Source organism: Hippoglossus hippoglossus, chromosome 7 (genome assembly GCF_009819705.1).
Source record: "Hippoglossus hippoglossus isolate fHipHip1 chromosome 7, fHipHip1.pri, whole genome shotgun sequence".
Lineage (NCBI taxonomy): Eukaryota > Metazoa > Chordata > Actinopteri > Pleuronectiformes > Pleuronectidae > Hippoglossus > Hippoglossus hippoglossus.
In genome coordinates this window covers 25,157,732-25,185,154 of record NC_047157.1, presented here as the reverse complement: position 1 = coordinate 25,185,154, position 27,423 = coordinate 25,157,732, and the positions used below count along the sequence as shown (strand labels likewise).

Below are 27,423 nucleotides of genomic sequence, written 5' to 3'. Positions count from 1 at the left end.
AAGAGGAGGCAGGGCCACGGCCCCCAAAAAAAGAGAAGAGGAGGCTGATGTGAATATTTGGAGGAGGAGTCTGAGTGACAGGTCGTAGGGAGCTCCCTGGTTTGAACACACATCCTGACGCTGGTGGAGATTCAGCAGAAACAAACAAACCACTCACACCAGTTTGACTTTTTTAAAATCTTTTTTTTACAGCTTATTTCAAGCTCTCAACCGTATAGAAGCGAGAGATTTACAGGGTGTAAACTGTAAACTCTTATTTTGAAGTCGGCCCATTATTCTCAGTGTTATCTCCCGATCACTGTTTTGACCGGAGACCTCTGAACAATGCCGGGCTCGTTCGCCAAAACAAGGAAAGAAATGTCCCGATAATGACCAAAGGGGAAATTCCCTTTGTTTACTTGCTTGTTTCAGCACATTTAACTGGCGGCTTATGCCCGGGAGATAAGCACCAGCTCCTCCAGGAGCCGCGGGGAAAGTCTGAAAACTTTGTACAAGCAAAACTGAAAACTGATATGAAACTGCTGCGATAGGAGATGAATGGTTTTTTGGTTGTGCATGAGTTTAGATTTACTTTAATATCTTTGTAAACTTTGGGGTTTTAGACTGTTAACTGTTAACGTAATATTTCCAAGCGATTAATCGATGAGAAGCAAAACAGATGAAGGAGAATAACTGTTGCCTTCAGCCCCCCCGAGTCCTTCTGGTGGTTGGAGCCGGTTGTATTTCTGCAGGTAATAACCCTCAGCCCGGGCAAACAGACCCTCACAGTAAACACTAAGCCGCTCTCGTCTTGTCGTCCCAACTAATTATGTTTACAGGGTTTCCCTTGTGCCTCCTGTGTAAACCTGTCAGTCAGGACAGGGGGGGCAGTGGAATCCTGAGGCCTCTTTGTTGCCATCTGGGAACTGGCTCTGTGGGGTCCGGAGCGGAGGGGCCGGTCAGGCTAATGATATCAGGCCCCGTGTTGGCTCACGGGCCTTATCTTATCACTGCGGGTTTGTGGCGCTAACCTTGGCCGGGAAGGGAGAAAAATCTTTAAATGGGTCGGGATTGAATTAAAATAAGCGGCGACAAAGAAGGCAGCAGCAGCACAGCCGACCCCCCCCCCCCTCTCTCTGCAGACCCCACTGCTACTGCCCTTTATGTGAGTCAACTGATAACAGCTCCCCTTGATCAGGTAGGTTGATTAACGATGGGAAAACAGCACGACACTGACCTTCCTGAAAGCCTGAACACACACACTTACACACTTACACACTTTCACATATATCACGTGTGCATAACCAGGAAATAGAAACTAAAAGAATCGGCCAGCGGTCAACAGGAGGCTCGTTTCAAGGCCACTTCAGTTCCACTAAGCACGGCCCGGATGACCACAACACACACACACACGCACACACAGACACACACTCGGCCTGAGGTGAGAGATGAGTTTTCAAAACAACGCTCTTTTCACGTGACCCCCCCACACACACACAAACACTACAACTCAGATGTTTCCAGCAGGGCAGATAAGAGTGATTCAAAACAAACCTCAGGAAAAAGGACGAGCGACTTTTTGCAAATGGAGTTTTAAAAACGTAAAATCAACCGTTCAGGGCAACAAATGATGAATTCATTTCTTTATGAATTCATCTGCTGGTTATTTCTCTCGATTAAACCGCTTATTAATTGTCAGTCATGACATCTTCACATATCCTGGAAAAACCCCACACACATTTCAGGGAAGTTCTCATGCTTGTTTGTTTTTTTAAGATGACTCAGAGAGGAGTTAACTTAACTTTGTGATGATTTTAGAGCCTTGATTTAATATTTAGCTTCCTCATATTGATATAAATACGGTGGCAAAAGACAACACTATAAAAATCAGCTTCCAAATTGACCATAAAGTTGAATCAAAGAGTGAATTAAGGATTTATCTCAGGACTATTGTGTTATAGATTAGTTTGAGCTCAGTGTCCCGAATAAACTGGAAACAGACAGTTTACAATCAAGCATCCAATCATTACATTTGGTAGCTGGATTCACCAAATGTTTAGCAATTATTATTATAAAAAGTATTGTTTGGAGACTAATGTATCATCGTAACTTCCGACTGAAGCAGCATCAGTCCTGAGCAAACCTCTCACCTGACTGTCAGTCGGCGACGGCCTCTTGTCAGGAGGAGGCGACTCGGGAATGTCCGAGTCCAAATGCAGCAGGTCCCAGCTGTGCCAGGACGTGAGACGACCGAAACGCACCATCGTCCACAAAAACTAAATCCCCCCCGCCAGACGTAAAAACTAAAAAAGTAATCAAAGAAAGGGTCTAGAGGAATCCATTTCCAGGGAATCAGAGTCCAGAGTGAAGAAGTGCCGAGCCGAGTGAGAGTCTGTGATCCTGCAGCCTCTCTGTACCGCAGGTCAACAGTCACACACACTACAATCGCAAAGGTGTGTGTTCAGCCTCCGGTAATCTCTACCTGAAGGCATTAGGGGAAGTGCTTTGTCTTCGCAGCACACACACACACACACACACACACACACACACACGCACACACACAAAGCTTGTAACTCCTCCCGCACCATATGGGGAATCACATTTAATATTATTACGTTTTTTCTACCAGACACATGAGTCATCTGAATTCTTCAACACACACACACACACACTGGGTGAACTGGATCGAGTAATTACCTGAGCAGTTAAACTAATATCACATCGACACAGTGACGCAAACAGAAGAAGAGCAGAGAGATTCATTTCATTTTTCAATTTTTAGTGTTTAACCACCTGCAAAATGTTAAAAAAATATTCATTTCTAATAATATAAAACAAAAAAAAGCAGCAAATCCTCAGATTAAAAGAAGCTAAAATCTGATAATATTCAACAATTTGTGCTTGAAAAATGTTTGAACTTTTTGAATCTGCTGCTGTCAATTGACTCATCGATGAATCCACTGACCTTTTCAACTCTACTCGACTTTAACATCTCTGTTCATAAGGTCTGTTCATGCATGTGCATAACATATGTTGTGTTATTGTTCAACTTTTTTCCATTTAATCAAATGTTTTCCGACATGTTTTCTGTTATAACCCGTCACAGACGTCAGGGGGAACTTGTTGAGAGCGTGCACACTCCAAAGTTTAACATCCATGTCAGAGCTCTTCTCACGTCAGTCACCGATACTTCTCACTCCATTAACAAACTATACCGACTGTTGTTGAGGACGTTCCAGCGATGACGCCCCGTGTGACCACCACTCATTCAGCCATTGTCATTCAAAGTGGCTGCGTGTTAATTCGACAGTTGCCCCCCCCCCCCCCCCACTGTGAGGCCGTAAGAAAGGCCAGATAGCGAGAAGGGGGGCGACGGCTGCTGGACGTGACAGCCGCCCTCAGTTTGATAATGCGGCAGGTAAAGATGCAGTGATGACAACGGCTACACAAAGCAAACTGAGTGTATTGAATGAGCAGGATTCAGCTCATGCGTGTTACTGTTTGTCACCGGGCTCAGTGTGCAGATGCTAAGACAACACGCCGCTCGCCGCTCCCTTTCCCCGTCCCATCAGGTGAAATGTGTCTGTGTCACCGTGTGTGTCTTCTGCCCCGGGGGCCTTTCTGCAGCGCTTGTCAGCTCTTCCCCGCGTCTGTTATGAATCAACACGATCTACAGACAGTATCTCGCCTGTTGCATAACAAACTCCTCCATCCCCCCCCCGAGGCAGCGCCAGCGGCCCCTGCTCTTTCTGTTGAACGACAGGTGAAACTGACTCAAGTCATCTAGATTATATTACTGTATATATCTGTCAGGGCTATAAACTGTGTTAGAACGGTTTCTCTTGTCCAAACAAACTTCATAATCTCACAATTATTCAGTTCACACAGGAAAAACTGAGAACGGCAACAAGTCCTCAAGTTTGAGAGGCTGGAATCTTATTTTATTTGTTTATTTAAGATCAATTTGAGCTTTTTTGTGCTTGCTATAGATATTTTCAATATTATTACTGTTGATGTGAAACTTTAGGTTTAGAAACAGTGTGAAAATAATGTAAAATAAAGTGCTATCGGCTGAATTAACCCTTTTTTCATTTAACAGGCAGCCGGAGAATAAACATTTAAAATCAGGTAGAATCTGATCTACAGCTGCAGCTATTTTCATTATCCATTGATCTGATGATTGTTTTCTCATTATTCAGATTGATTATTGGACTTTGAAGCGTCTGAAAGTGGAGTTTCTTGTTTTCTCTGTTCAGCTTCTGTTTGTTTAAATAAAAGATACTAGAGACGGATCAGAAAAACTGTTTCAGCTGTTATTTAAGGAATTGATGCAGCAGAATATCATAAATACACGTTTTTATATAATTTTCAACATTAGAGTTTTTTCATCAATGATACCAAGAAACTGTATTTTCTATTAAATCCCCTTTTAAACACAAAAAGAGTGATGCAATAATTTAAAATGACTATTTAGGGATGATGAGAAACCATCTGCTCAGAGAACTCTTTACAGCTCTGAACAGGAAGTACCTGCTTTTCAGCACAAGAAAAGTTTCAGTACTCATCCCATCATTAAGTTGATGGGAGGTGTTTTCCGTGATGTGTTGGGTGAAAGGGCATTATGGGATGCCCGGGCACTGACACACACATGAAGAATCCGACACCGGGAAAACCAGAACCATCCCACTAGAAAACTGCGATGGGACTCGAGTGGCAGTGATTTTTCACCTCTGGATCAAGTCGTGTGTTGTTGAAGTGTTTGTATTCACGGCGCTATGGCAACTGATGGTACGTGTGCTTTATATAAAAACGTTGCAGGAGCAAGGATCAATGTACTGAACGTTCTTTCACTGAAAGTCACAAGGTCCCAGACGGCTGCGATATCTTTTTACGAGTGCAGACACTGTAAAAGTCGCCCTAGGTTTCTCTTCACAGTAAAAGTGAACGACAAAACGTGTGTGATCGCTGTGATTCAGCCACAGAAATGTCACTGCATTGTGTGTGTGTGTGTGTCTGTGTGTGTGTTACCCCCGACGTATGAAGTTTTGCTTTTGCTCCAAACTGACTGTCAGGTCGCACTGGAAAAACAGTCGACTGAAAACATCCTGAGCTGCGGCCCTGGGGATTAATGCTGTCGACCTACCGAGCCAGTCAAATTAGTCACAGCGCAAACAGGAGGGAAGTCGTGATGCAAAAAAAAAGGTTCAGGTTTGTGTTTCAGTTCCGTCGAGTTGTGTAACTGCAGTTCAACCCTGCACGGATGTGGAACACCTCTTAATATTTATTCTCCGCTATCCTGGTTTATTCACTGAGTCAGGTAAACAGCTGACTCTCTTCCAGGGCATCAGAGATGATCTGATACTGTCAGGGCGTAAAAGGATGGATTATTTGCTGATGGTGCAATAAGGACGAGGCACAGACGGGCAGCGATGCTTTATGGGAACTAATCAGCGGGGTTGGAATGTGCTTTTCAACCAATCGGAGAGCTCGGCCCGGGCTCCCCCCGTCGTAAAATAATCAATCCGGAGCATCAAAGGTCTCTGCAGCCAATCACGAGGCTGCCAGGAGACTATAAATTGTAACATGCATGCGATAATAGACTCGCAACGCCCGAATTCAAACAAAAGAGTTCCTCTGCAGAGAAAAAAGGGCTCGGCTGTGTTTCCTGCGAAGCCTGGCACAAGCCGCCGCCGCGCTGCCGAGCCACGAGTCCGGGCACCAGGCAAATATCGACACGTCTTTGAGCAAAGCCCCCCCGATTCTATAAAAAGCAGGCACGCATGCATTTTAAAAGGCGAGTGCCAGAGCCGCTGCCATGGAAACTCAGAGCCGGTTCTCTGTGCCCGCAAGAGTTTTACTGCTGCAAACAGCTTTTTATATGAAATATGAAGAAGTGGAGCTCAGAGCAGACGACTGTTAAAGATTAAAGAATCAATGAACCTCAGTGAGCTTTGCTTCTATTCCCACATTCAAGCCTGAAATTCAAATTGTTTACAAGTTTCACCTGAGATGAAAATACTGATTGAGTAAAGTATTAAAGTAAAACATTGAGGTACCTGTATGTACTCTTCTATACTTTTACTACATTTCAGAGGGAAATATTAGATTTACATGAATTTAGCATCACGCAGCTCGAACAGAACAATGATTAGTTTGACAAAAGGATCAGAAAAATCATTGCAGCAGATCCAGACATCGTCTTAATTCCACACATTCCTTGTCAACACCTGGTAACTACATTACCCACAGTGCACCTGGGTCTGGAGCGCTCACGTCTTTTCCAACCTCACAGCTCCAGACTTTTTTTTTTTTACTTTTTCAAATGGTTCAACCCAACTGACTCATGAGAAACTTTAAACAGACTTAAAGAGTTTTTTTCAAGTTACATAGTGAGACTCTTCCTGTTTTTTCTTCCTGTTACTAATAATACTTATAATAGTACTACTACTAATAATAAACAGTACAATGAAGTAACACAGGGCTTTTTCTTTTGACTTTCTAAGTTTTAAGTATATTTGGTGAGAAGTGGAGCATGAATGTTGCTCAGATTCTTTTCATTTTGGGCCGATTTAACATTTATAACAATTATAATAGTTCAGTACTTTTACTTTCTGAATGTTTACTCTTCTGTGGGTATATTGACAGGAGGGTGTTGCATGTTTTACTCAAATAAAGGATCTGAAAACCTCTGCTGCTGATGAGTAACGTGTTTTTGTCCCGATGTTTGCAGCTGCAGTACAAACTGTGTCCTGCCAGATCTCAGCATCGTGACAAACAGCCCGTCATTGCCCCCCTGAGGACGACAGGAGAGTTTACTCTGCAGTTAAATAAACTGGGGAGGCTCCACCTGCAGAGCAGAGACGCTTCAGAGCTTTGGCAAAAATCACTTAATGCCACAAAGAAAATTAAACACAACACAGGAGGTTGTGAGATTATTACAAGTCAGTGAAGTCTGAGTGTTTAACTTCAGTGGCTTCCAGCAAGTCCTCGCCCGTTTTCCTGCCCACAGCAGCAGCATAAACACCAGTGTGTGTTCGGTGTGTTTGCACGTCTCACCTGTTAATGGCTCTAATTACTTCCTGAGTGTTTAACGACTTGTTTAAAACTCATCAAACAGCAGCTCCCCACAGAAAACTGTCCAAACCTGAGCGAAATCACTTTGTCCCAAACTGTAAAGTCACACCTGAAGGTCGACAGCGACAAAACTAAAACTAAACTACTTTAACTTTAGCTATTTATTATTTATTGACAGAACAAAAACACACTCATGCTTTTAACTAAAGGGTTTGATTCCTCCTGTACATGTACACACTCGTGCAGTTCAGTGACAACATTATGAGGATTCAAGCAGCCATGACACATCTGGCATCAACACGCACCAGTGACAATACAACACGTACGATCCTGTGAACATTACTGTGGTTGAACTGGTCATAGTGGAAGGGATGTTGCTAAGCAACAACTTCTACAATGAGAGCACTGTTGTGTAGAAGGAGCAATTTTAGTTTTAGTTAAATAACACTGTTTATAATGTGTTTTATAACAGCTTTTAACAAAGGAAATATGTATTGTATTTTTGTACAAATGTATAGACAGATAGATATAATTTACTAAGGAGTAGAGATTATTTCTTGGCCCGTGTCTCATCCTGTCTTTCACCAAGTTTCTAGGAAATCTGTTCACTAGTTTTTGCTCAATCCTCCTTGGAAACAAACTAATCTGACGCATTAATCCCCTAATTGCGTCAGATTCTTTTCATCAAGATCCCTCAATTATTCACTAAGAAATCAGGGAAAATGACAAACACCTTATCACGCAATGCTAAAGGAGAGTGACGCAGGATTCACGGAACCGCAAAATTCTATCCTGACGCATCGTTTCCCCAAGTTGCATGAAAATCTGTTCAGTTGTTTTTGCTTAATCCTGCTGACGAACAAATAATCCAACTAGGAAACAGACAAGAGTGAAAACCAAACGTCATCTGGTTCCAACACAACAATCCCACAGATTCAAAACACTACTTGTTTCACTAGTTGTATTAATACGCTGCCACATGAACCTGATGACTGTCTAATGCCCTATTTCCAGCCCGGTGCATCAGGATCCTGCAGACCTCCGTCGGCCACTCAGCACCTCGCACCAGGAACAAAACAGCCACTTCCTGTGGCGGCAGGAAGCGGCTGCAGTGGCACACAGTGTTCCTGAGTGAGCTCATCTCGTCACAGGAGATTTCAAGCGTTCGTTTGGCAGCAGCGGAGCGGGGCCGGCATGTACGTACACGAGCGTGCACACAAAAGAGACGCGACGCAGCTGCCGGAGAGGAAATCCAGAAAAATACATCCCCAGGTTTGCACTGTATATAGCAGATAATGAGGTCATGATGGGATTAATCCTGAGACACTGCACTAGACCAAGGCATCATGGGAATTGCAGGAAGAGGAGGTGAAGTTATGGAAAATAGTGACGGAGGGTGTGGCAAAACCGAAGGAGTCACAGGGTGTGTCTGTCTGTGGTTTACAGGAGGGCTGGTGTGTTTCACTTTGATGAGTCTGAGACCTCTTTCTTTTTTCTTTTTTAACGTCACATGAAATACGACCGTTGGGCCAGATGTTCACTCACCAGCAGATCTATGGTCTCCTTGCGTCCCAGGGATCCGTGCTCCACCCGCTCGCTGCCCGGGGTGAGGATGTAGGGGCTCTGACCCCCGGAGGAGGGCTTCATGTTGGGCAGGCTGAGAGACCTCATGTCCTTCACACCCTGCTCCACCTTCAGCTCGTCGCCCGGCCGCGCTGAACGGAGGAAAAGAAGAGAGGAGAGAGGGAATCCTTTAGAAACTGTTTCTGTTTTTATGCAGAGAAAGACGACATTTCCAGAAAACTTTGGGGGGTTGTTTATCGTCTGTTTATACATCAAACAAACATTAAGCAACAGGACTATTAATGTGTCAACAGCTTCCTGCTGCGACAAAAACGAAAAGACTCAGAGTGAAACAAAAAGTTTAAGTTATAGGCCCCAAAAAAAACCCCAGTGAGAAACCAGAGATACCTTCATGGGATCAGTTTCAGTCTACATCGTTTCTTTCTAGTGTTCATTGTGACCTTGACCTTTGACCTTTGACGAACCAAATCGGATCGGTTCATCCGCGTGTCTTTGTGAACACGTCTGCGAAGTTTGAAAGGATTCTCTCGAGGCGTTCTCAAGATAACGTGTTCACAAGGCATCGGACCTTTAATCACCGAAATCAGCTCGTCCGTGAGTCCAAGTGAACGTTCGTACAAAAATTTAAGAAATCCTCTCGAGGTGTTCCTGAGATGTTGCGTTCACAAGTACCACAGAGGGGATTTGTCACAGTAGCGTTGATCTTTGACCTTTCACCACCAGATTCTGATCAGTTCATCTGTTCATCCAAGTGAACATTCGTACCAAATAGGAAAAAAATCTTTAATTACGTCCCTAAGATATCGTGTTCACAAGAATGGAACAGACGGACAACCTGAAAACGTCACCGGCTCGGAGGCATAAAAAGATGAAAGGGCCTTTTTGTAACCGAGAGAAGCTGCCGAGCGGCTCCTTTGATCATCTGATCCTTTGTTAATTATAGAACAGCGATTAAATCAGATTTAATATGTGTCGAAGCTCCGGAGCAGAACAACAGAGACGTCACGTGACCGAACAGCTGGGAACTGTTCGCCCGTGACCTCGGTGATTCAGACTGTGTGTGTGTGTAACTCCAGACTGTGGTGAGGAGGTGTGAGTCGGGAGGGGGACACATTTCAAAAGAGACGCAGTTAGTCACGGCTCTGGATCTCGCTTTTTACAGACGTGCTCTAACGGGAGGCGCCGCTCAAAAGAGTGAACGGCTGCGTTGTTGGGATTCGTGGAGGATTTGAAGAAGTCGATCATTCACGCAGGGAAACAGTGCGCTCGTCTTTCCTATTAATACAACTTGAGACATTGAGTTGCTTTCTGTTGTTGATGTGGCAGAGAAAGGCAGTTTAATATTTATTTAATATGCAGTCAGGGTCCCAGACTTTTGTGATTTGGTGCAGTCGCATTTCATCCGAGTGATTTTCAGACGCTGCAGATAAACCTCCAGGCCGAGTCGTCTCAGAAATATGTCGCACGTCTGCATGGGTGAGAATTTACCGTGCGAGGAGGCAACATGCAAAGGAAAGAAAATCCTTAAGTCAACAAAAAAAAGGTGAAATCGAAAATCAATATTGCTGAATTTATTGAAATTAATATATAACAGGCTTAACTTCATGTGTATCGACTACATCGGGTCATATTTCACTGGAGTGTCTAATCTTTTGAGTAACGAGCTGCTGTGAAGTCATTTCGTAAAATAATTAATCTTCTACATCTTCAGGTGCCGTTCCTCAAGCGTTTCCTGGATCAGACAGTTTATCTCTTCGGATCTGGCGACGTCCTCCTCGGTGTGTGTCCAATAATAAAACTCTCTGATGTTCAACTTCACACACATCACTCGGCCTGACGTGATAAATCAGGTGCAGTCGGCTCTGTGGATCTCCAGTCCAGGTATTTCAATATTTTGAACCCCAATTGGACAGATCGCCAGCGAATCACAGGGCTTGACAATATAAACCGTTCACACCTATGGTCAATGTAGTGTCTCCAGTTAACCTAACCCCAATCTACATGTCGCAAACATGGGGAGAACATGCAACCTCTACACAGAAAGAACCAGGACCTCTGGGTGAAGTGTTCGTACCTTTGACCTTGAGGTAGTGTCCTCCGAAGCGGTACGCCTCGAAGTTGAGGGACAGAGGCGTGTTGGACTGATCCAGGAAGAGGTCGACCCGGGACAGCTCGATGCCGTTCCTCTCAAACACTGGCCCCAGAACCTCTCTGGCAACACAAAGGAGGAGATGATATCAGATCAGAAGAGGTTAGTTATGGTTCTTGTTAAATCCTAGAACTGTTTTCAGACATGGACGTGAAACGGGAAACTCTGTGAAGAAGCTGCAGGAGATTGTCCGGACTCGTTCATAACAACAGGAAAACGTTACATTTTTGTCGTATTCTCACAACTTCCAGATATTTTTCGACGGAGCCGGCAGAAAAAGTTCCAGCCCCTCCGAAAAAGTTCTCGAGTCCAGCACATGTCTGAAAGCAGCTCATCATTGAGGCTGTTTCTCTGTCTCCTCTCACCTCAGCGTTTTCTTTTTCATCGCAGGTACAATTTCGGTGTTTATGTCCACGTTGAGATCAAACTTGAGGCTGAAGCACTCCTTACTGGGGTCCTGCAGAGGAAGGGGGGGGGGGGGGGGGGTAAATAGACATACTGTTAGTTTAGATCCACAGGGGGGCTCCTCCTGACCGCCCGGCCCGGCTGGGACAAAGAGCAGCCCGGGAGATAGCGTTGTTACGTCATCGCTGCAGAGGACAATGGTGGCTGCTGTCATATTGCACAACCCCTCTGATTGTATCATCAAATTTGTGAAAAAAACATGCTTCTGCAAAGAAATGAGTCAGTGAGTAGACGGCGAATACACCCAGTTTCGTCAGAAATCTAGTAAAGTCTTCCAAGGAACAAAAGTAAGAGTCTGGCTTCTGGTGAGGGAGTTTATTTGTGTAATTGCTTACGTCTGTGTGGCGTCTCCGCGTCTTCTTCTTCACCAGCTTCAGCCCCCCTGTTTTACGCTCCCTGCAAAAACAGTGACACACACACACACACACATTATCATACAGATCCACTGACAGGCATCAGAAATAAAACAGTTTGAGAGGTTACTGACCCGCGGTCATTGCTCCCCTCGTCCTCTTCCTCCAGGTCGGAGGGGGGGCTGGTGCGCGGGGGACAAGAGCGCGTGGACACGTTCCGAGCCAGGATGGAGGCTAAAGGTTAAGAAAACACAACCGTCATTCGTTCTGTCGGACTAAGACCTGCAGCAACAGTATATTTAATATTCATCTCTGAGATTTCTGCCTCCACCTCAACACAACAGAGTCAACAGGTTGTTTGTTGTGTTCACATTATTTTCAAAAAGTTCCACAGCATCATCATCATCTCTTTTCAGGATCAGAGTCCATCGGGTCTGAAAACTTGTATTTTACAACAACGCAGAAAACATTCAACAGAAATTCAAAATAATTGTGTTTTCTTTCTATTTATAGTCATCTTTAATAAAGTTTCTGGTTTAGCCATAAAATATGAAAACAACATTTTAGGAATCACTGGTATTTGTTTTTACTCCCTGATATCGTTATCAGAATCAGCCCCAAAAATCTATAATGGTCGAGCTCAAGTCCATTAATAAGAATTAACATTCTTAATCAGTTTCTCTTTTATCGAGGAAATCTGTTGAAAGTCCGGCTTATTAAATTCAAATTTAATTAAGTTGCTGATGTAATTACTTATAAACCAATTAAATAGAATTTCACCATCAGCTCTAAATAGCAGCTTTGAATGTCAACACTTACAAACTCCATGTGCATCTCACCACTTTTTATCCAAGACAGATGTTTTTTTTAAATTGTTCACATGCTTTTCTTTGCTCTTCATTATTATTCAATTACTGGAAAAGATGTGTCAAGGCGTCATTTAAAAGCTCTAAACACACACAAACACATTTTATGAAGAGTGTCTTTGTTTTTTTCCCACATTCCGACTTCACAACACATGAACAATCCAAAGTCAGAGAAAACACCTTTGGGAAATGAGACCTTTCAGAAAGTATTTCCCGTGAACAACATCCATAGTGAGATCTGTCGATTAACCAGGGCTCGGTTTTCTTGGAGAGACATTTTTTAGTGCTGTGAATTTAACAAGCTAAATTGAATTGAGCTCCGTGGTGCTGGGGGCGGAGGCGGTCTGTTGAAAGCCCGGGAGAATAAGATGTGTGAACACAGCAGGATTCACAGCGAGCTTCTGACACGCACGGTGACACACACACACACACGTAGGAGACACCGACGAAGACGTGAAGAGATGTTTGTGGTGATAAGAGCCGACACCAGCGTCTGTGTGTTGTTAAGAGAATCACGTGATCTCCACAGTGGAGTTAATACGTCACTTCCTGTCTCTGTCTGCTGCACCCGGCGGCTCCACCTCTCGCCTGAGTAATGCAGAGGATTTGTTGTTGTTGTTGTGAACGCGTATGTGCAGGAACCCCCCCCCCCCTGCGGTGTTGTGCATGTGTGAAAGACAAACTCTGGGTAAAGTTCCTACAGGAGAATCTAACATTGTCTCACAGTCCTGTAGCTTGTGGTGAGTCACTATGGATCATAACGATATTATATTATGATTAAAATCTCTATTCTTCTCATTGCTCAGAGCAGAAATACGACTAAATCTGACTAAATTAGCAGTAGAATGTAATTTGGATAAAACAAAACTTTGAATTTCCAACCAACATATGGGATGTTGAGTGTTTCCCTTATTTAGACGCCAATAAAAAAAAAAACTCCTGATATTTACACAGTGAAGGAAACGTAATGCGGCAGCGGTGGGGAATGACATCACCGTCAGAGGAGCAACACCAAATACAGACAAAATGAAGCGTCTACCTTGAGGTTGTAAGTCAAATCGCGGGTGTCGGTCAAAGTGCATGTTGTCTGTGTTCTCCGAGTGGTAGCGGGAGTCACATGACTCACACAGATGAAGGGGGCTCTTGCTGTTCAGGTCCTGGCAGTCCGGGTGGTGGCAAACCTAGATGGGGGGGAGGGGGGGGGAGAAACAAACACAGGAGGGGAGGAGGGGAGGGGAGGGGGGGCAGGGGACAAGAGAAAGTCAGATCAACACAACTCTCAAGTACACAACATTTCTACAGAGCGGGCCAAAGGGAAAACGGCTCAAACCCGTCGCACACATTCAGAATAAACAGCTCACTATTGTTTCTGCCGCGATTGAATGACCACAGAGGCGACCGCGGGCATTCCTGTGGTTTGGTGACCCCCCCCCCCCCCCCCACCTCCCTGTCTCCCACCATCTGTCCCCCCCCCGGCTCTGTGGAAAGACATCTAATTGACTTAAGAGTCAGTTTTTCACCTCACGTGCTGATTTGGGAACAGCTTACACTCGCGTAATCCAACAATCGTGTCCCAGGAGGTGGCAACAAAAACCGACCACAGTTCAGCGACTGGGAGACGTCCCGAGGGCGACAGGCGGCAGAAGGATGGCGGATTAAGGATCTCTCTCTGCCTCGGGCCAGACAGATCCAACCCCCCTCCACCACCACCACCAACACACACACTCTTCCCCTCACCTCAGCAACGGGTCAGGAAGCCTCCTCTACATCTCTTTACTCCCCCTTCGCCATCACCCACACCCAAGGCAGGAAGCCAGGATATATGGGGAGATACAATGGAGGTCCCACTAATGTACTTCCTGTGATTGTTTCCCTCTGCACCCAGGAGGACACAACCGGGGGGGGAGGGGGGGAGTGCAAGCTAGAGAGTCGAGCTTTCATGTAAACACAACAACTATAGATATGCACGAAGTGGACGCTCGACAAAACGCCATTATAAAGAGCGATCTGAGGCCAATGCATTGTTGTGATACGTACATGTGCATTGTCACATGGTTCTGACAACACAGAACAACGTGCAATCAGATCCCAACACAAATCTCCCTCTCTCTCCCCCCCCCCCGCCTGGTACTCTACCATGGTGTCCTGCAGACGGGAGCAGGTGTCTCTGGAAGTCGTCTCCGTGTCCTCCATGCCAGCCGGCACCCGGGGACCCCAACGCACATCCAGCTCCTCACCTCGCCGACCCCACTAACCTGCTCGGCAACGAGCCCCTGTCGAGCCCCACTGCCTTATTAATCCACTCCTCTCGATGTCTAGCCAGGTATAATCGCAGATTTTAAGGGGCAGAAGGAGTGGGGGGGACAAGGTTAATGGAGGGGGAGGAGTCCCAGTCAAGATATAAACCCGAGGCAGGAGGGACAGAAAAAACAAGGTCCATCCAGAAGCTTTTCAGAAGTACAAAGCCCCCTAATCTTGCAGCCTAATTGGTGCCTGTGCTCTGTCACAGCCATCTGACGGTCCTGCGGAGATTAAACAGCCCAGTCCGAGGCGCCGCCAGCCAGGGTCTTCTCCTCTTGTTCCTCTCCCCCCCCCCCTTCTGCTCTGTCCTCTGCCACCGGCGGCACCGGCTCCTCCCTTCCTCTCGGGGCCACTGTACCCAGGCAGACACCCAACCAGAGACAGGTTTTTAAATAGAAAGAGACGGAGGCGAGAAGAGTCGGCGAGTGAGCTCCAAGGGCGAAGCACAACAAGAGGACGGCTCTGTTTACTGTGGCGAACACGACGTGATCGGCTCCAATAAGCACAGTGGGGTTAAAGGATGAATCCACTTTATTACAACTTGGGCCTTATTTTCAGAGTTCTGTCTATTATTTCTCGCTGTTATCACAACACTGCACTTACTCCAGTAATTGCTTGGATCTGGGAACACGGTGACGCCACGGCAACAAAATGCAACAGGGCACGAAACACGAGCAGTTCAGACAAGTCGGCTGTTTTTATTACTGATGACCAAACATCTGACAATGAATCTGAAATAAACCAGAATTATCCTTTAACACCAGTATAAAGCAATGTTTAGTTTCTCAACGATGGGTCACATGAACACAGAGAATAAACACACAGAACCGATGGTTTCCCTCAGCTCTCAGAGCATTTTATCATCTTTCAGCTCTGTTTTGGTTTTCTAACAGCAAATAGAGGTTTAATAAATGAATGAGACAAACAGCAGCTATCCTTTAAACATTGATGCACCTCTTCATTTATGTTCCCATCAATGTTGTAGATATTGTTATTTTATGGATGTGCTCTGCTTCTTGCGGCAGCCATTGCACTTCCGAGTGTCCTGGGACGGAGATCCCTCACATGTGACTCTCTGAGGTTTCTACGTTTGTCCCTGTTAAAAGGTTTTTTTCTTTGGTAGTTTTACTCTTGTTGAGGGTGAAGAACAGAGGATGTTAAGATCTATGTGACAAATCTGTGAATATGGGCTATGCAAATAAACGCAGGAACTTTTGCAGGAACTCCTTTCGTTTTCAAATAATTTGACCTGCTGGTGGCGCTAGAGGAATATTTAAGGTCACATCGAACTGACTTCAACTCACAGAGACGGCTTAAATCTGTAAATCTGCACCAACAGCGGCGACTCCTGCTCCTCTGAAGTCGACGTCAACGCAACGCGCTCTCACATTTTCACATAGCGGAGCTAAATATCCCGTCGCACCCAGGTGGTATGTTCTCCAGGAGGTGTGGAGACGGTCGGACGGGCCAGAGGAACACAAGCAAACCACATGCCATATTTAGACAATAGCCCAGATGGGCAGGCCTCCTCACTATCGAGCCGGGGCGTCCACATTCCTGTAGGAAAATATCTGAGGCTTGACCAAGAGAAACAAGTGCATCATGAGATGAAGGAACGTTTCTGTGAGTGAACCAAACGGACACAACAAGAGGAAAAACTCCCCGGAGATAACACACCTGACGGATCTGTGGGTCGCAAACACAACATTCCTACCAATGAGAGAGAGGATTGATACGACCGGGCTTTCGTTATCAGGCCTTTTCTGGAATCTGGACCTGGATCAGTTTCCCCCCCGAACACAACACGAGTCAGTGTGTGAAGTGAGGCTGACTGTGAGAGAGGTGGGGGGGGGGGGGGGAGCGCAGCTGACTGGAAGCCGAGCGTGCCTCACACTGCCAGTTTGTGAATGTGTGCGAGACAACATGTGTCATGTGAGTCGCGTGTGTGTGTCCCCCCCCCCTCCGCATGCCTGCACTCAGATCTGCCCGGATTAGTGCAGAGGTTCAGGGGGGGAGCATGAGTGGGACTGTAGATGAAACACTGCATGCATGGACACAGACACACACACACAGACACACACACACACACTTCCCCAACAGCTGAGAACACACACCGGCCCCACAGCGGCCCTCGTCTCAGCTTAGCACATCCAATGCCACGTGGCACCTGCTTATGCACCCTGGTTTCCACACATCCTGCAAACACGCACATAAAACCACACACACCCACACACACAGACACACACACACCCGCATAGAGAAGGACTTGCAAATGCAGACATGCCCATTCCAAGGCTGTATCATCAAGCAGCACACCAGTCACTCGGCTGTAATAAAGCCAGTGTTGTTTAAGGGAAGATGACTGGAGTCCAGTGAGGTGAATCAGGATTATTACCTCAACACCTCATCCTCCGAATACTGGCACGCAACAAGCGAAGGGCCACGCCGGCACGCGTTGCAGCACATACTGCACCGGCATCGGTTATAAAGACGACTGCACGCGGCTGATGCTGTGAACACTGTGGCCCAGTCGTATCAAGTCAAGAGTCAAACTTGTCTTCATCGTGATTTAGAATTAAGGTCGGAACACGTCGGTTTTTAGAGCAACAGCCTGGCGGCTCACTCTGGCAGCGACTCCCTCACCGCGATCACAAAACAGACAAGTCTAAATAAGGCAGGAGGAGCTTGCCACATCCTTGGAAAATCCGCGGGCGATCAGTCTTTGCGTATAGGAATGATAAATTCAAATCCAGATTACAGAGCTGACTCGTTGTGATACGAGGCCCATCCATCACCGGGAGCGCTGACGGGACCTGCTCGGTAATGCTCTTCCTGGTTTGTTATGCAAAACCCAAAACTACACAGGATGGAACTTCCTGGTTGTTTGCAACCTGACAGAGTTTCCTCACTCCGAGCACCCCCCACCCCCTGCGGAACAGCTTGTCCTGCCAGAGCACACCTAACACTTATGCAATGACACGTACCACCGTGCGCGTTTGCATCAGGTCGAGGAGTTAAGAGGAGGTGAGGTGAGCCGCGGGCTACAGTTTCCCTCCCTACATGTCCCAGTGTATCTGCAGAGAGAGAGAGAGAGAGAGAGAGAGAGAGCGAGAGAGAGAGAGAGAGAGAGAGAGAGAGAAGGAGAGAGAGAGAGAGACCCGGGTTTCACTGTGTGTTAACAGTGTTTAACCAGATCTCTTACTTCTGATCTGATCTCGTTGAGTTTTCAACATTTCAACATCTAAACAACTTATCCTCAAGGATTCAGCTTTAATCACCTTGTGTTAATTACCAAGGTCACAGTCACACACTTGCTATTTGCTAATAAAGCCCAGGAGAAAGAGATTATTCCCAAAATAAGACGATAATCAGCCACGTAGATGTGAATAGTAATTACAGGTAGAGTTCACCAGGAGGAATCAGGCTCCAGGTCCGTGCTTTTATTGTGTAATGATTACAGACTGTGAGTAAGAGTGTGTGGGGCTGAGTTCAGAGGGAAGAGATTCGTGTTCAACACTTATTTCACTGCATCTAATAGAAAAACACTGTAGTAAAACGGAATCATACCTATTATGGACATATTGTGAAAAGTCGAGTTTTCCCCACACATTTGTTATTCTATTACACACACACACACACACACACACACACACACACACACACACACACACACACACACACACACACACACACACACACACACACACACACACACACACACACACACACACACACACACACTTTGTGATGGTGGTGCCCACACCCACAGAACAAACGCCCTGTCATTGTTCAAAGAGACCATTATCACACACACCCACACACGGTCCTCAGTCAAAACAACAACAAAAGACCGAGTCTGATGATGTTGTGAAGCAGTGTGGGATCATGGGAGTTATAATATTTCTTGTCCCATATTCTTCGTGGGTCCGTCACCCTGTGCATTTCGTGTCAGCGACAGAATGAGACAAACGACAATGAAGAATCACGATTATTCGCGAGAAACAGGAAGTTTTGATCCTGTACAACGCACGACGAACAGCGCACAACAAAGCTGACTCCAAAACGAGTCACACCACGTATGTTTGTCTTCACCATGAATAAAACTGAACAAAATATATGACATAGGTCCAGTTTTTTTTTATCTTTTAAAGTCCCCATTGAGATATTAGAACAAGGAACAAACGCACAATAGAAAACATGGAATCAAAGCCAACACAACAACTCGCCTGGTGGAAATGTTGAGGAGAAAACATCGTGCTGGGGCCGAACATCTGTCCGACGCCGAGCGGCCTTCGCTGCACTTCAGTCTTTGTTGAGTCTGCGGGTGACGTCCAGGTACAGTGTGTTTAATCACCCGGGCCAACTCTAATGTTCCCCATCACTCCGCTCCCACAGAGACGCTCCGAGGTCCTGTCCTAACACGCAAGTCCTCACTGGCTTGGCAACCGGACGAGATTCTCCTCGGCTGGAAGTCACGTTCGCGTTAACACCAGCGCTCCTCATCAGTCAGCAGGAGGTGGTTCACGGTGGCTTCGAGTCGCAACCTCGTATCTCTTTCAAAAACCCTTCCTCACCTCGTCATGTCTACCCCCCCCCCCTCACACACACACCCACAAAAAAAACCTCAAGTGCGTCCCAAACACACCCATGCACGCAAATGATTGGTTATCACCAGACGAGGCAGAATCCTGCACGGTCTTGTTCAAACAGCGTGACTGCCGAGAAGTCAGTCAAATACTCAGACAGGCGTTTGGCCAGACCGACTCGTAGCGTCTGGAACACCAAACAAATCACAGATAACCCGAACGCCAGACACAGAGTCCACATCACCAGTGGTTCATAGTCTGAGCCGGAGGATAAGACAAACCACTGTCTCATTTTCACGGCCAAATAAACCGATGCACCGAACCTTTGACCCGTCCTGGAATCAGTAAAACACACAGAGAGTGGAGGATCTTCTGCAGAGAACTGATCCTGTTCTGCAAAAATAAAAAAGTGTTGAATGTTGAAGTGAGGACTGAGACATTTCCATTGTTTACTAAATTCAATTTCAAGATATTTTGAAACAGAATTTCTCACGTCTTAAATGTGTTGTGACAGTGTTTTTTTATACGAGTCTATAACAACAGTTTCAGATGTTTCTCTGCAGCCACTCACTGTCCTGCAGGCGGACGTCAGGGACATTCATTCCCTCATTATATCAGCTGCTGTATTAGGCTTTAATGGATCGTCGGGGGGGGGGGGGGAGTTTGACGAGTGAAATGTCTGCAGGGCGAGCGTGCGTTTCATCAAGCCGAGCTGACAGAGAGCGAGGGAGGTCAAACTCTGCTGCATGGTACTTTTTCACTTCCTATTTCCGGAGGGACGATTTGATTCGCGTCCTGGTGGAAGAGCGGAGCACGTGAGGCCATAGGGCCTCGACCCCGCGTGCTGGAGAGGAGCCTGCTCTCCTGAACATTACACAGAGTCGCAATTAGCCGCGGCTCGGTAGGTGGGATTGAAAACAGAGATCAAAGTGGGAGCCTGGGCAGGCCGAGCACAGGTCTGGTTCATTTTCTAATAAATAAACATCCATCTGCCGAGGAGTGGCACGGGGAGAGGGCCGCCGCCGCTCGCTCGCCTTTCTTCTGCCGCCATCTGTCCTCTGGGCCGGGGCCGAGGAGTCGGAGGAGCGGAGCCAGCGCCTGGATCTTTTACTGCAGCCCTTATGCAACACGACGGGCTGCCTGTCTGCATGTCTGTTCCCCATTAACAGACTCTCCCTCATTCTGGTGCAGCGCCGACGCCTCGCACACATGTGGATCTACTCAAACAGAGGCACTTGCTGTGTTTCATCCTCCGAGGACAGAAGTGTGTGTGTGTGTGTGTGTGCGTGTGTGTGTGTGTGTGCAGCCCAAACACATGTTGATAAGTGTGTTCATTAAAAAGGACCCGCAGTGATAAATCCTGCACAGTGAACGGGGATCAGACATCAAATATAGAATGAGGAGAGTGTTTCACGAGCCATGAAGTCATTCACATCCAGAGATGGAAAATAAAACAATGAACGCAGCTCTATGTAATTATCCCTGTGCGACATAATGTACTACACACACAACCAACAGACACACAACCAACAGACACACACCCAACAGACACACACCCAACAGACACACACCCAACAGACACACAACCAACAGACACACAAGCAACCAACAACCTGCAACTGATACTTTAAAGGATCAGTTTGGCTCATTACAACTTACTTCACACCACCCCCCCCAGCACCGTGAAATAAGTGGCCACCTTTGAAACCAATGCATTTCTGATTTCACACAGAAGTAAACAAAAGCAAACTTTTCGTTTCCAGCCTCTTTGTATTCATGAAATAAATAATTAACTGTCACATGTCGATTTTAAAGCCTCATATCGATCATTTAAATTGACAGGATATGAGCCTTTAACACACGTGTCGGTATCAGTGTTTGTGTTTGCAGATATGAAAACTATTTTTTACAATTATCAATACAATGTTTACAAAGATGTTTACAATCTAGAAAACAGTGTTTATGTTTATTTTCTTAATTCAAGTTCTATATATTTAGATGCATTTGCGTTTATTTTTATTGATAGTTCATTATAATAAAGTTTAAGGTTAAATATCAATCCTCAATTACATTTCTTTGTCCAGGGTTTGATAAAAAAATCTTGCCAAATATATATCAGCCCTAATATTCACTCATATTGGCATCACTTTGTCTGTATCTATATATAAAGATATATATCCAGATTTTCCTTGGTCCGCTCTGCCTTGTTACGGTTGCTAAGCTACGTATAACTGGAGAATCGCTGGAGACGGGTTTAGCAAACAAACAGTTTATTCAGTTTATCTAAATAACTTTAAATCATAAAACTGAACCTGATCTTGGTAATAATTTGTGAGAGGAAACCTGAGGTTTTGCCGCTGGACTGTAAACTGAGACAGAGTCTTCAGGAAATAATGACACTATTTGCTTTCATTCTCTTTTCCAAATGATTTCATCATCCAAACGTTTCTCCAGACGCGGCGGCCAAAACTCTGAAAATAAAAATCCAAGTTGTGATAAACAGGAATCACTGTCCTAAAAATAAAAAGACGTCCCGTATCCGAGGCTCAGTTAAAAGGTCAGTTTGTGTGACTCATTAGCTTAGTGTTGAAGGTACGAGGATATCAGACACACAACTGTACACAAACACTGTCGATTTCATAACGTCTGCACAGTGACACACGCTGGAGGGGAGTGGGTTTTCCCAGATTTCATACCTCACTACTTATGGTAAACTTTCATTTCTTTCTCTTTTTTTCGGTCCCTTGATGTTTCCGTGCGGTCAATTCTCAGCTTTGCAGTCATTTGAGGTATTTGTGGTTGTTTTTGGATCAACGTTTATCAGACTCCAGGTTCCATCAGGTCCGGGAACTGGAGGCAGAACACATATATTCTGCTGCTGAGATCACATTTTCCTGTTTACAGCAAATCCACACAAGCGTCAGCTCGTTTCGCCAAAAGCTCTCGAATCTCTGTGTCTTTCCAAGTTGACATATTTGTTGACGTCTTCTTCTTCATTCTGAGATATTTGCATTCCTATTGTTTTGTTTTGCAGTTTTCTGTCTGTTCGGTGTTAGTAACGCACACTCGCTCCCGGTGAATCCTCCGGAGAATCTCCTGCCGTGTCCTCACATGGGTTCACGCAAACATTATCCAGTGACTGGCAGGAGAAACTCTCATATTCAGCCCCTCTGGATCATTTCAGGAGATTATCAGAGTTCAGTGAAAGTCTGAAAACAGCTTTTGCGTCTTTTAATTGCTCACTATGACTTATATTTACATTTCATTTCACACCGAGGCTCCGGCCCACGGCCCCTGTAACCCAACGTGTCCTGAGCAAACCCGCCCTCTACATGACTGCAGCAACATTTTCATTTCCTCTGGTGGGAATAAATATGAAATTTACTCCAGATAAGCATCAACTCTCCAGTGAACGTGTTGCCGTGATGGTGCATCCATTTACAACCTTTGACTCATCTGTGTTATCTCTTTCCCCGGCCGCTCTCCCCTCCAGCAGAGCCCCACACACACACACACACACACACACAATCTAAAGATGAAATCAGAGACAGCCCAAAGGTCCATCTGACAGCACGTGCACACACACACACGCACACGCACACACACACACACACACACACGCCACAAAGTCAGAGACTCACTCAGGAACAAACAAGCTCACAGGAAACACTGTTAACTCATTTTTTGGTGAAGCAGACTTTGCATTCCTGTGCAAGGTTTGTTTCAACATGCAGCGAAGTTTGCCCAAGAAAAATATTACCGCCTCATTTTCCTCAACTCAACAACAAGTGGATTCAGTTGCCTGTTTTTTGAAGGTGGGACAATTATTTAAAGTTAGATCTGCTTTTGAAAGAATTTGGAGGAAATATAAAGTAAAAGCTAAACTTTCCTAGTTTTGAGTTTCTACTTCGGGGAAAATGCAACTGACCCTCAACTCCCAGCAAATATTTACACAGCACCCAGATGACACACGCCGCTGTCACAGTGTCGTCACAGAGAGGGAAACAAACACACAACACGCTCGAGCTGCCTCTTCAAGGAGAGAGAAACCACGTCTCTATCCTCTTAACACCTGAAGAACTAAAACACATCCAGGGTCGACACTGAATCCAGCTTCAGGGCGATCGGAGCGACCGCAGGAGGAAAAAGCCCCACTCACCGGCAGCTGGTCGCTCTCTCTCTCTCTCCCTCTTCCTCTCTCTGCTCTGTCAAGTGTGCCGACTGCTGACTCCGGCAAACATTGGCCGGACCGTGACGCAACCAGCCTTCCCTAACCATAGCTCCAGGGCAGGAGAAGGAGAGATAGACAGGAAGGCGGTGAGCGAGACCAAAAAAGGAGGAAGTGAGAGGAAAAAAAGAAACCGGTGTATTTCAGACGCTCAATTTCAAACTTCCACCGAATGCTGATTTGGGGGTAAATCAAAAAAAAAATTATAATATGACATGGAAATTGATTATTTGTAAACCGCTAACAATTTGGTGTGAGTAACATGGAAAGGAGAGAAGCCCGGTGGGTGCCAGTGGGTACGCTCGGTCTGTTGATATGAGAAGCAGATGTGAAATATGCAGACACAGGAGGAAACGCAGACGCTAAGTGTTGGTCTGCACAGATGTGGACGTGCGCTACCTCGGAGAGAAGCTCTTCACGAAAACACAACGAGAGCAGTGGCCCGACAGTCTGCTTCAATTCAGCCAAACCACACTGTACACAATCGTAGATCATTCTTCTAAGTGCGTCTGGTTTCTTCTTCAGCAAGATTCATGAATTATTCTCAGTGAAACGTCACAAAACGCCGTCATCAGACATCTGTGTTCTTTCCCTGACACAGACCACATCATTCCACCAAGTTTCATGGCACCGACCTGTAGTTTTTGTGTATTACTGCCAACTAAGTAACAGAGGGACTAAAGAAACTTAAAAACATAACCTCTTCAGCGGAGGAAGGAAGGATGATCAAGGAAAATCAATTAATTAGTAATCAATCTAGTAATTAACCATCTGTTGAATTAAAGAATACATCGAATGACGTCACCTATCGATTAATCAATAATACAAAACGATGAGATGAAACTGTTTAATCGAATGAAATCCTCATCACACTTTCTAGCTCCAATCTGGACATTGTTTACTCACCATAGGAAAACTCTGCTTCCCGAGAGCGGCCGCCACGATGAGTTTCAGGAGAAGAACCGATCAATAGCTCAAAAGGTCCAACAGGCGGCAGGTGGTGAAAGTTTTAGTCCCGGTGTGAAATCAAACTTCTTCAAATGAGTGCGTCTGTGTGTGTGTGTGTGTGTGTGTCAAGTTTGTAGAATAGTCCCGAGCCTCAGGGGGGAAACTCTGGAGGAGTTAATGTGACAGACGCTGGGATTGAAAGAACGTGAATGAGGCTGAGAGGCTCGCTGTGTTTACTACGAGGAAGAAAAACACACACACACACAGAAATAAAATCCTCAACCCCGCCTATCTGCTGTGCTGGATCACCCCCGCAAGCTCACACACATCCTGGCTGACTCATGTAAACTCCCACTGAAACTGATCTCTACTGGGAATTAGCAAAGTTTTCCATTTGTGACGGAACGATAGCGCTCTTACCCCAAAGTCGCTCTTCTTTTACGTTTGACTGCTTGACTTTGCACTTCCCTTGAACTCTGACCGCGAAATAACAGGAGGTCAAATGAAACGAGGGAGGTCGGCTGAGACATGCCCCCCGTAGTACAAACTCTGCAGAACGTCCCAATGTGAGCGCACGGCAGGAAATCCTCTGCAGGATCCTCCACGAGTGAGTGGGGGGGGGAGTTTATGACGTTTCTACCACATGACAGACGTGAGTTTTTGGTGATTTTGGGGGGTGGGGGGGGCCTGGTGCCTGCGGGGTTCTAAGCAGTCGTCTAGTTGGCTCGTAGGGAGGGTGGCTCTGATCCGCTCTGAGGGAATAACATGAAACGATTCTTCATTAAAATGACGATAACGTCTCGAGCAAACGACGAATAACGAAGGAAAACACTTTGCTAGCTAATTAGCAATTTTTTTATACTTCCAACCGAGCGACCCAAGACAATCATGGGATAAGAAATGTTAGTGAACTCCAATGATCCCAAGCTGCTTCACAACGTCAACGTAGTTCCGATGTTATTGTTTTGATTGAGAGACCCCCCCTAGTGGCCAAAGTTACAAAAACAGAATGAGGAGTCGAAACAATTAGTAGATTGACAGAACGTTAATCAATTTTGACGATGTAGTAATTATCATGGTCCGGAGTGAAGTCTTTTGAAATGATCGTTTCATCCGATTTAAAAAAAGGAAAACCTGAAAATCTGAATATAGTGTTTGACTTATCTTCTATCAGTGAAGCAGTGTGTGTGTGTGTGTGTGTGTGTGTGTGTGTGTGTGTGTGTGTGTGTGTGTGGGGGGGGGGGGGGGGGTGTAAGAGCCTTGATGATTCACACCCTAAACGCCCGGTTACACTTTGCCTCATGTGACCACAAACACTCGGCCCGACACGCTCGGTTCTTTTGTCATTCGGGGTTAATCCAAGATGAACCTGTGTTTAAATCCCCTTCAATTAGCCAGTTCACCAAAAGCAATTCGGCCACGTTTGTAATAAGAGGCGGGGGGGGGGAGGGATGGGTCTTAGTGCTCAAACCCCACCTCTCCTCATCCTGTGTCTTCAAAACAAGGCGATCTGTTGAATCCATGTCCGTCCGCCCGCCCCCCCCCCCGCTGTCAGCCTGATTTAGGGGCGGCTATTTTTAAAAAGAGTGGGACAGCAGTGATGCAATTACCCCGAAGGATTAGACCCCAGTGGTGCGGCCATTGTTGGGGCCTGAACATGAGTGACCCTCTCGTGATTCCTGACCTTGGCATTAACCCCTCCGCGACCATAAGCCCCCCGAAATTCTTTCAAGTCTTCACGGGAGCGGTCCAACAAAAGGGGGGAAACACAAAAGGGAAACGTCGAGTATGAAGATGAGAAGGATGAGCAAGTCTCGATGCCGCTGGAAGCTCCAGTTTCGTGGCTGGTTTCAGTTTGGAGTCATTTAGAAAGCGAGCGCCGCTGCTCCACACGCTTCCACAGCGGTAATGACTGGAGACCCCCTTTCCAGAGACATTATTATCGCCTCTCTAACTACGACCGCCGTTCTCAGGGCGTTTCATTAAGCAGCAGCGGCTGTTTACATTTTCTGAGAACACACTCGCAGCAAACCAACAATTAGTGAGGTCTGCCGCGAGGAGGCCGTTCGCATGCGAGGGGATTTCAGTGGGGGTTGTTTTCTCAGCCCGTCTCCTCACCGGGGGCCGTCTCTTAAGTCTTTGAACCCTGAGTGTACTGGGGGGGGGGGGGAGGGGGGGGGGGGGGGAGACCCGTGTGAGGCCGTTTCTATTGGAGCGTCGGTCAGGTACCCTCTTCCTGTTATTCCCCTGTCTGCCGCGATGCTGCTTCCTGACTGCGATGCTCCTTACGGGGGGGTGGGGGGGGGTTAAATTGGCGTCGCTGGTACCCCCCACTTACCAGTGTTTGTACTTCCCTGACAAGACTTTGTATGGACGGACACTCATAAGTCAGAGTCCAGCTTGTTTGTTATTGCTGGATGTCTGTCAGACGGATTTTCTTCCCACTGACCCTGATGGACGGACGTCAGCGGTGTCATTACATCACTGCCTTCAGTCGGTGATCTTTAAATCATGAAGCGAGTCTCACAACAAAGCATAAGAGGTACCTATGAATAGATGAAATTGTTATTAATGCGGATAAATCCCTTTCAATCCTACACACTGGACCCATTGCGCCACCGCCAAGGATTTATAGGGTTTATTTGTCCACTGGTTGGTTGGATTGTTTTGTTTGTCAGCAGGAGTTTGCACCAAACTACAGACGTGATGTCCACAGAACTCGGTAGAAGAATAAGACACGGAGCGAAAAAGAACTCATTAAACTATCACTTTTTGATATTTTCACAGGTTTCCCGAGGGTATAATTTATGAAACTTTGTGGAAAAATAAATCTGGCACATTTAGAGGACTGATATCCCACAAGGAGCGAACGCTGTCAGTGACTGAGAGA

General features: G+C 46.0%; 1 protein-coding gene across 9 annotated transcripts in view; it reads right to left on the bottom strand.

Annotated features, from left to right (window-relative positions):
* plekhg5b (pleckstrin homology domain containing, family G (with RhoGef domain) member 5b) overlaps nt 1-27,423 on the bottom strand; it is a 65,578-nt gene that overhangs the window by 13,477 nt on the left and 24,678 nt on the right. For 6 of the 9 annotated variants that reach the window (XM_034589651.1, XM_034589653.1, XM_034589650.1 and 3 more), the window contains exons 3-8: nt 13,510-13,651; nt 11,739-11,838; nt 11,587-11,647; nt 11,152-11,243; nt 10,712-10,848; nt 8,599-8,768 (exon numbers count right to left, since the gene is read on the bottom strand). In XM_034589651.1, coding sequence (XP_034445542.1) covers nt 8,599-8,768; nt 10,712-10,848; nt 11,152-11,243; nt 11,587-11,647; nt 11,739-11,838; nt 13,510-13,651 — 702 coding nt within the window. Of the gene's footprint in view, nt 1-8,598; nt 8,769-10,711; nt 10,849-11,151; nt 11,244-11,586; nt 11,648-11,738; nt 11,839-13,509; nt 13,652-13,817; nt 13,839-23,516; nt 23,670-24,491; nt 24,884-27,423 lie in introns of those variants that run through there. The other 3 variants (XM_034589656.1, XM_034589657.1, XM_034589655.1) reach the window with 3 other exon arrangements.